The 8,729-nt window shown below is 36.0% G+C and overlaps 2 protein-coding genes across 2 annotated transcripts in view; one reads left to right on the top strand and one right to left on the bottom strand.

Annotated features, from left to right (window-relative positions):
• Positions 1-6,216, top strand: part of PRG4 (proteoglycan 4) — a 17,180-nt gene extending 10,964 nt beyond the window's left edge. Inside the window, exons 7-14 of the mRNA XM_007953141.1 lie at positions 1-725; positions 837-1,330; positions 2,248-2,325; positions 3,312-3,448; positions 3,954-4,110; positions 4,566-4,763; positions 5,258-5,383; positions 6,119-6,216. The exon at positions 1-725 is cut by the window's left edge and continues 1 nt beyond it. Coding sequence (XP_007951332.1) covers positions 1-725; positions 837-1,330; positions 2,248-2,325; positions 3,312-3,448; positions 3,954-4,110; positions 4,566-4,763; positions 5,258-5,383; positions 6,119-6,216 — 2,013 coding nt within the window. The remainder of the gene's footprint in view (positions 726-836; positions 1,331-2,247; positions 2,326-3,311; positions 3,449-3,953; positions 4,111-4,565; positions 4,764-5,257; positions 5,384-6,118) is intronic.
• Positions 6,217-6,422: 206 nt separating this feature from the next.
• TPR (translocated promoter region, nuclear basket protein) overlaps positions 6,423-8,729 on the bottom strand; it is a 91,298-nt gene continuing 88,991 nt past the window's right edge. The window contains exons 49-51 of the mRNA XM_007953143.1: positions 8,423-8,541; positions 7,510-7,605; positions 6,423-6,478 (exon numbers count right to left, since the gene is read on the bottom strand). Coding sequence (XP_007951334.1) covers positions 6,423-6,478; positions 7,510-7,605; positions 8,423-8,541 — 271 coding nt within the window. The remainder of the gene's footprint in view (positions 6,479-7,509; positions 7,606-8,422; positions 8,542-8,729) is intronic.

Below are 8,729 nucleotides of genomic sequence, written 5' to 3'. Positions count from 1 at the left end.
GAGCCCACCACACCTGAGGAGGCCGCAAACACAACCCCCAAGAAGCCCGCGCCCACCACCCCCGAGGAGCCCGAGCCCACCACACCTGAGGAGGCTGCAAACACAACCCCCAAGAAGCCCGCGCCCACCACCCCCAAGGAGGCCACAAACACCACCCCCGAGGAGCCTGAGCCCACCACACCTGAGGAGGCCGCAAACACAACCCCCAAGAAGCCCACGCCCACCACCCCCAAGGAGCCCGAGCCCACCACCCCCAAGAAGCCCATGACTACCACTCCCAAGGAGCCTGCAACCACCACTACTAAGAAGCCCATACCCACCACCCCCAAGGAGTTAGCAACCACCACTCCCAAAGGGCCAGTGACCACCACCACCAAGGAACCTATACCTACTACTCCCACAGAGACTGCACCCACTACCCTGGAGGAGCTTGCTCCCACCACACCCGAGGAAGCTAATCCTACCACCCCTCAGGAACCCACTCCAACTACTCCTGAAACACCTGCTCCAACCACTTCTGAGTCTTCTACTCCAACTACTACTATGAAGCCTTCCTCTACTCCCAAGATTCCTGCTAAACCAACTCCTGAGTTACCTGTAGAACCCATACCAAAGTCTCTTGAAAACAATCCCAAGGACCCTGCTGTATCTACAACCAAGGCTCCTAAAGTGACCAAACCTGAAATAACTACAACACCTGAAATTACAACTACTGCTCCTAAGACGACAACAATAAAACCCACAACTACAACAGAAGAAAAGTCTGCTGAATCTAAGATAACAAGCACAACCATGCTTGTAACAACGACAAATGAAGATACCACAATGTCAGCCAAAACAACACTTAAAGCAACTACTACTGCACCCAAAGTAACTACTGCAACAAAAAAGACAATGAGTACACCTAAGGAGACTACAGAGAAACCTGAAGAAACAACAGCGAGACCAAAAGATACAGCTAATTCTAAAGTGACAACTTCTAAACCTCAAAAGCCAACCAAAGCACCCAAAAAGCCCCCTTGTACCAAAAAGCCAAACACAAAACCTAGAGTGAGAAAGCCAAAGACTACACCAACTCCCTCAAAGATGACTACGTCAACACCTAAACTGAGCCCTACCTCTTTAGCTGAAGCCATCACCAGCCCTAACCAAGCCTCAAACTCAGAAATAGTTGAAGTAAATCCAAAGAATGACAATGTAAATGCTGCCGAAGGAGAAAAAGCTCATATGGTTCCCAAGCCCCCTGTGTTAAGTCCTCCAGTTATTTCAGGCATTGATTCCTTAGTGAACGGACCCCATCAAGGTATTAGCACCAATCCTATGCTTTCAGGTAGTAAGAATCAGTTACATGTTACATTCATTTTTAAAATTGGTAATGTTAGCTTGTCCCTGGGTGATACAGATGGCTTGCACTTGACTCCTAACTCAAAGGTTGGCAGTCTGAACTCACCTAGTGATGGCACAGGTAAAGGTCTGGCAATCTGCATCCCTTAGATTACACACAAGAAAACCCTTTGGAGCAGTTCTACTCTGTAACACATGGGGTTGTCCGGAGTTGGAATCAACTCCATGGCAACTTTTTTTTTTTTTTTTTAATGTTAACTTGTATCTATCTGAACCAATATGCTCTCAGTATCATTCTATTGAAAGATATGATCTAGAACCCTGGACTTGTTAACTTGTGAAGTTCTACAACTTCTTTGTAGGTAAGCAAATGATTAATCACAGTACACTTATATTTAACCTTTGGAAAATTAAGCAATAACCAAGTGTTAGGAATTCAGTGCATCTGTCTCTAAGCAGCAGAGATGGCACACAGAATGTCCAAAAAAAGTTAGCTGGGAGTCTACCCTTAAAAAGTACAATGCAAAGCAAAGATTTGCAGTATTTATTTATTTTCCAAACTAAGTCCAAAAGGCAATCAGAATTAAAAATTGAATTTCCCACTGAGTCAAAGCATCCAGTAAATGTCTAATTTATATCAAGATTTCGGAAACCTGGTTCAATTTAGTTATTTATTTTTTTTATATACTACTTTCTGTATAGTATATTTTTAAGTAAAATAGAATTCTGAAATACATCAGTTCTCTTTCACCTCTGAAATACGTTCACATCAAACTATGTCCTTCAAGATTTTAGGAAAATGTAAACAAAGGAAATGGAAGACTAGGGGATTTAAAAAGAATGTAATTATTTTTCTTATTATGATATACTGGCCTAATATACTTTTTAAATTATTTGTTTCAGATGAAACTAACTTATGCAATGGTAAGCCAGTAGATGGATTGACTACCTTGCGCAATGGGACGTTAGTTGCATTTCGAGGTGAGCTGTGTCCACATTTCTTTTTCTTCCCATCATTTTGTTCTTGGCATTTATGAGATGGGGAACCAGATGAATTTATCTCTCACAGTATTTTGAGAACTTGAGAGTAATAACCAACATATTGGATTTACACAATTAGACACATTCAAGAAATAAAGAGCATGAACTAAGGATTTTCCTTCCATTAGGAATTAAAAAGTAGTTTAAATTTTGATTTCATGTCATAGGAAATGATATTAAGATTTGTATTTCATTTGAAAATAAAATCTTGATTGAGCCATATTCAGATGTTAAACTTCATGGAATAACAGAATGGCACTGTTTCATGCTTCCTAACTCTCTGCCATACTATTTGCTAGTCCAATATTCATTAAATGTAATTAGTCATTAAATCTGAAAACAAATCATAGACTCAAAGACTAAATGAGAGACAAATCACAGACAAAAGAGATTTCTGTAGTCATTTAATTACAAATACTCCTTAATTAAAATTCAAATAAAGAATTTGACACCCAGAGAGATAAGTGACTTCCATGTCACAAAGCTGGAAGCTCTTTCTAGAGAAACTAGAAAATGAAAATATTTCTAAGGCTATGTTAAATTTAGAAGAGAATTATCTACTCTTAGAAATGTTCAAATCCTACCTTCTATTCTAGTACTCTGTGCATTAACTCAACCTAGTTAATGCTTGTTAACACATTCAATCTGGTTGGTGGTTGTTGTTATGTGCCATCAAGTCAGACCCAACTCATAGTGATCCATCCTTGGGTTTCTGAGGCGGTATCACTACGGAAGTAGATTGCCCAACCTTCCTTCCGAGGAGTGGCTGGTGGGTTTGAACTGCCAGCCTTCTGGTTAGCAGTCAAGTGCCTTAGGCACCACACTACCAGAGCTCCTATATGTTTGGTAAGCCATTAAAAAAAACTCATTTTGGTTTCTTTAGGGGCAGGTTTTATTTTAAGTTGATCTACTTCTTTAAATTCTAGGTCATTATTTCTGGATGCTAAATCCACTCACTCCACCCTCTCCACCTCGAAGAATTACTGAAGTTTGGGGTATTCCCTCCCCTATTGATACTGTTTTTACTAGATGCAACTGTGATGGAAAAACTTTTTTCTTTAAGGTAAGAAAATCATCCTTATGAGGGAAATCAGCAAACAGTTAATGCATTGTTTAGTAAACAAAACCCGCTGCTGTCAAACAAATTCCATTTTATAGAACTATGAGCACCTCAATCAGCTTAACTTCAACTTTAGAAATGTCTTCATATTTTGACAAACTATCATCAAATTTAATAAAAAGTTCACATCAGGAAAATATCTGTTAATAACTTACTGAAACATTAAAACAACAAAAAACCCACTGCTGAGTCGATTCTGACTCATAGTGACCCCCACTGGGTTTCCAAGGTTATAAATTTTTGTGGAAGCAGACTGCCTCACCTTCCTCAGGTGAAGCAGCTGGTGGGTTGAACTGCTGACTTTCTGGTTAGCAACGAAATGCCTTACCCATCATGCCACCAAACATTTAGATACATTAAAACTTTCACCCTATACTTAAATCTAGGAATGGGTTCCAAGCCAATTTTTCCTGAGCTGTTAACATCATTTTCTTTTTTAAATTACCAGGATTCTCAGTACTGGCGTTTCACCAATGATATTAAAGATGCAGGGTATCCCAAACAAATTGTAAAAGGATTTGGAGGACTAACTGGAAAAATAGTGGCAGCTCTTTCAATAGCCAAATACAAAAATAGGCCTGAATCTGTGTATTTTTTCAAAAGAGGTATGTGTTATAATTTACAAACTTTTTAAGGAATTGATTTGCCAGGGAATTCTTATTCAACATTTTCATCTATTACTGGCTTTACTGAAAAAAAGATAACTTTGATGGCTGAATCAAATATTTTTAATGATAAATAAAAGCTGGTGGCAATAAGTAGATCTTTTGACATGCAAATCACAATTCATCTTTCAGGTCACTGGTAAAAGAATGTCATCATTTAAACAAATAAAATTAAATATATAATATGAAATAATCTGGATTTATTCTTTCAACAAGTATTTCAGGATTTAGTAATCATTTTTCTAATATCTTTGCCAAATAACCAGTAATAACAGTTGAACACATGAAAAACGACAAAACTGATCTAATTCTCTACCTTGTAAAAGCTTGTTTTCATTCTTTTTGGGAATAAACATTAATGTTCATATTATAAAAGATTTTCTAACACATAATAGGTGGTGGCATTCAGCAGTATACGTATAAACTGGAACCCACCAGAAAGTGTACTGGAAGAAGGCCTGTGATCAATTATCCAGTGTATGGAGAAATGACACAGGTTAGGCGACGTCGCTTTGAGAGAGCTATAGGACCTTCTCAAACACACACCATCAGAATTCACTATACTCCTGTCAGAGTCACTTACCAAGACAAAGGTAATTTTCTTTTTATTGTTAAAAATTTTTACACATGAAGTAGATGTTACATAGTTTCTTACAGAGTAAAGCTTACTAAACATATTGACCAAATAGCCTGAATAATTTAAGCTTATTAATGTAAAACATATCAATTTGCCTCAGTTAATAACCAAAGATCAAGACTTTTCTTTTTTTTGTGGGTGAGGAATGCAGTTTTATTCAGGTCTGTTTATTAGAATAAATACAGTTTATCAAGGACCTCTTGATAGAAGTATTAATACAATTCTGTAACCCTAAAAACAGTTCTAAAAGTTAGACAGTATGGCCATATCAGAGAGAGCAAAAAAGGAAGCATCAAAGTTAAATAACACAACAAAAGGGCAACAGAGCTACCCAAGCAAACAAATGAGACTAAAATTCACGTCTGTCTGACTCTAAATTTAAGCTGTTCTTCCCAATACGATGTATTTACCTTTCAGTCTGAAACCTTTCATTAAAAATGTCATTTACAGGTTTTCTCCATAATGAAGTTAAAGTAAGTACACTGTGGAGAGGACTTCCAAATTTGGTTACCTCAGCTATATCACTGCCCAACATCAGGAAACCTGACGGCTATGATTACTATGCCTTTTCTAAAGGTAAGTTATTTAGTAAAATCTCATTAGCTTCCCAATATAAATTTAATCAAAGCAAAAACACCAAGTGAGATGTTAAGCTATAACACTCATTCTAACTGCTCTGAACAAGAATTTACAGTTTTGCTTTAATTTCAATTAAACTGGATAGAATTGTAATTCAATGCTGCCCTGTCTTTCATGAGATAAAGTCCATTAAGACAAACAACCAATTATTTGAGTAAAACAGCTACTGAAAACAGTATTTTCTTCTGTCATCTATGACATTTAACAAAAGCTTTGTTTGCCACAAATTAATACTGATTTTCATCATCATTACATAGTCCATAATATTTAAAAAGGGTTTCTTGAAAAAATAATTTTATGACTTGAATTCTATTACCCAGGCCAAGTTTTCTTGGGGGAAATCTAAGTTATTTTACTTAATGCTAAATGACATCAGAAATATTTACTAGAAAGGATAAAACCCAAGTATAATTACTATTTAAAAATGGAGCTATTCTCAAATGATTACTTTGAAAAAGGAAGAGTTAAGCCTAATTTTACTGAAAGATGTCAAAAATAAGTGCATCAAGGCAACTGTTTTCCTGTTTATCAGTAAGTTCAAATTATTTAATAAAAGCATATCTGATATTTAAATAGTAAGCATTGTTTTCCAGTATAATAACTGACACAAATTACGTTTGTTTAAGTATTCTGTTTTCTTTTTAACTAAAAAATGATTTTTCTTTTCTTTAGATCAATACTATAACATCGATGTACCTAATAGAACAGCAAGAGCAATTACTACTCGTTCTGGGCAGACTCTATCCAAAGTGTGGTACAACTGCCCTTAGACTGATGGAGAAAGGAAGAGCCAACCAAATAAAATGGAAAAAAAAAAAAAAAGATAAATTTTGACACTGAAATACAATTTTATTAATAAAGAATATTGAAATGAGCATACCAATTTAAATACAAAAACGTTTTTCAACTTGACAATAACACTAAAACAGCTTTGACAATCTTATTCACACTTACTAGAGTTTACAGAACATTTAATTTAATTAATATTTCCTCTGTTTATTCCTCCTCTCCCTCCCATTGCATGGCTCACACCTAGAAGAGAAAAAAAGAATCAAACTGAATGTATCTTTTAAGAAGTAAACTCAAAACTAGGGAATTCACTTCATTCACCTCGTTCATTATAAAAACTGTTTTCAGTTCAGTATCAAATACGTAACAGGCACAGTGGATATAAAATTATTCTTTATCTTAAATTATTCTGTATCTTCAGTTGAAATCACTAGCTAGCAATTGGATTAACATTTTTATAACATGAAGGTAATCTCTAATGGTTACATTAGAAAATACAAAGATAACAGTTTTACATTTTTTTAGTAGCTAACTGAAGTCAGAGTTCTATTCCAGAGTATAAAAAGGTATTTAAGAATATGACAGTAAGGTAGGGATGTAACAAATAAACATATGACACTATAGCACTTCAGATTTTCCAAATCTTACTTTGGATTCAAGAAGAAATATATAAACTATAAGGACCTATTTGTAACAGTTACAGTATACAAAAAGAGCTCTGGTTGCTCCGTGGGTGAGGCATTAAGCTGCTCACCAAAAAGTTGTTGCTTTGAAACCACAGGTACTCTGAGGGAGAAAGATGAGAAAGTCTGCTTCTGTAAAGATTTACAGCCTTGGAAACCCTCTGGGGCAGTTCTACTCTGTCCTAATAGGGTCAGTCAGAACTGTCTGCATGGCAGTGGAAAAGTTTTGTTAATATATACATGTTATCTTTAAAAACTTCACTGTCAATCTCTAATTATTAAATCAACTCCTCAATCTTTTTAATAATTTTTTTTTGTTGAAAATATATACAATTCCATTTCTATGCGTACTATTCAGTAACACTGACTACATTCTTCAACTTGTGTAACTATTTTATTCCTCCTTTTCTGAACAGTTCCTCCCCCATTAACATAAAGTCACTGCCCCCTAACTGTCATATCTAATTTTTCAAGTTGCTATTATCAATTTGGAGCTTATTTTAAAAACTAACTACAGGTTAAGAATTAGAAACCTTGTTCATTTATAACTACCCCACATCTCATCATGTAATCAATAGGTCAGAAATTTACCTCTCTGTCTGTTAAAGTGACGGCCACGGACACCCTGTCTCAATGTTGTCTGAAGTCTTACTCGTCTGAAAGGCTTTGGTTGACTACTACTAGTATCTAGGAAGAAGAAAACCCCATTGAGATACAAGGAAAACAAGTTAAAAAAACCAAGAAAGCAGCTATAATGGCAATAAATAATTACTAAATAAAAGCATGGATAAATCCAGGTGTCCATTGGCTTTCAATATATATATGCAAAACAATGAAGAACATTAAAACAAAAGAAGTATGACATGAAAAGAAAATCTAATTTGAAGAAGAAAGGCTTGACTTTTTCCATTCACCCCTCATCTAATTTAATAAATATTCACTTTGTGCCTACCACGTATCAGGCATGGTGGCAGGTGTTAGAGGATATAATGGTAAATAAAACATCAGTACCCTCAGTAAACAAGTCAATTACAATATATGAGTCATATATGACTCTTTTTTTTTCAGATACTCCATATTCATCAGCAAATCTTGCAAACTAATTTAATAATGTACCAAACTGCCCCCTTCCCACAACCTTCACTCTACCAGTCTAAGTTGTCACAATCTTTACCTTGCATTACTGCAAGTTTCTGAATGTTCTCCTTCCTACCCATTACTCATTTTTAGTCTCTTCTCTACACAACAGTCAGACTGATATTTTTAAACTTTAAGTCAGATCATGACTTAGCTGCTCAAAGCCCTCCAAATGGCTTCCTAGCTTGCCAAAGCAACTACAATGATCTATTTGATCTACCCTCTCTTTAATAAAATTTTCTTTTTAAATAAACCATTTTAAAATTCAAGAATAGAAGACATTATTGAATTGTTACTAGTAAAATGGTGATTTTGCAAAGAATTTTGATACATGAAAGTTATACCGTAGCCAAGAGCAGAAACTTACCTACAGAAGAGCTGGAAGGAGGATCCTGGCTGGTGGAAGGAAGATCTGACTCATCAGAAGCCTGAACAGGCTCTTCTTCCTGCTGGCTATCAATTTCGAGCCCTGCCTCTGAGCTAATACTAAGAAAGGGAAACAAATACTGATTAAGAAAATAAAAAACTGGGGGTTCCTGCAAGATGGTGGACTAGGCAGAAGGATTGCACAGACCCTCTTCAAAAAGAAAAGGGAAACCAATTAACACAGACACAGAAGATAATCTTGGACCCCTGAGCCTTGAAGGAAAGGATGCAGAATTGGACTAAACCCC

Source organism: Orycteropus afer, unplaced genomic scaffold, assembly GCF_000298275.1.
Source record: "Orycteropus afer afer isolate SDZICR_OR568_19922 unplaced genomic scaffold, OryAfe1.0 scaffold00373, whole genome shotgun sequence".
Classification (NCBI taxonomy): Eukaryota; Metazoa; Chordata; class Mammalia; order Tubulidentata; family Orycteropodidae; genus Orycteropus; species Orycteropus afer.
Note: the sequence above shows the minus strand (reverse complement) of the source record. Positions and strands in the feature narration are given on the sequence as shown.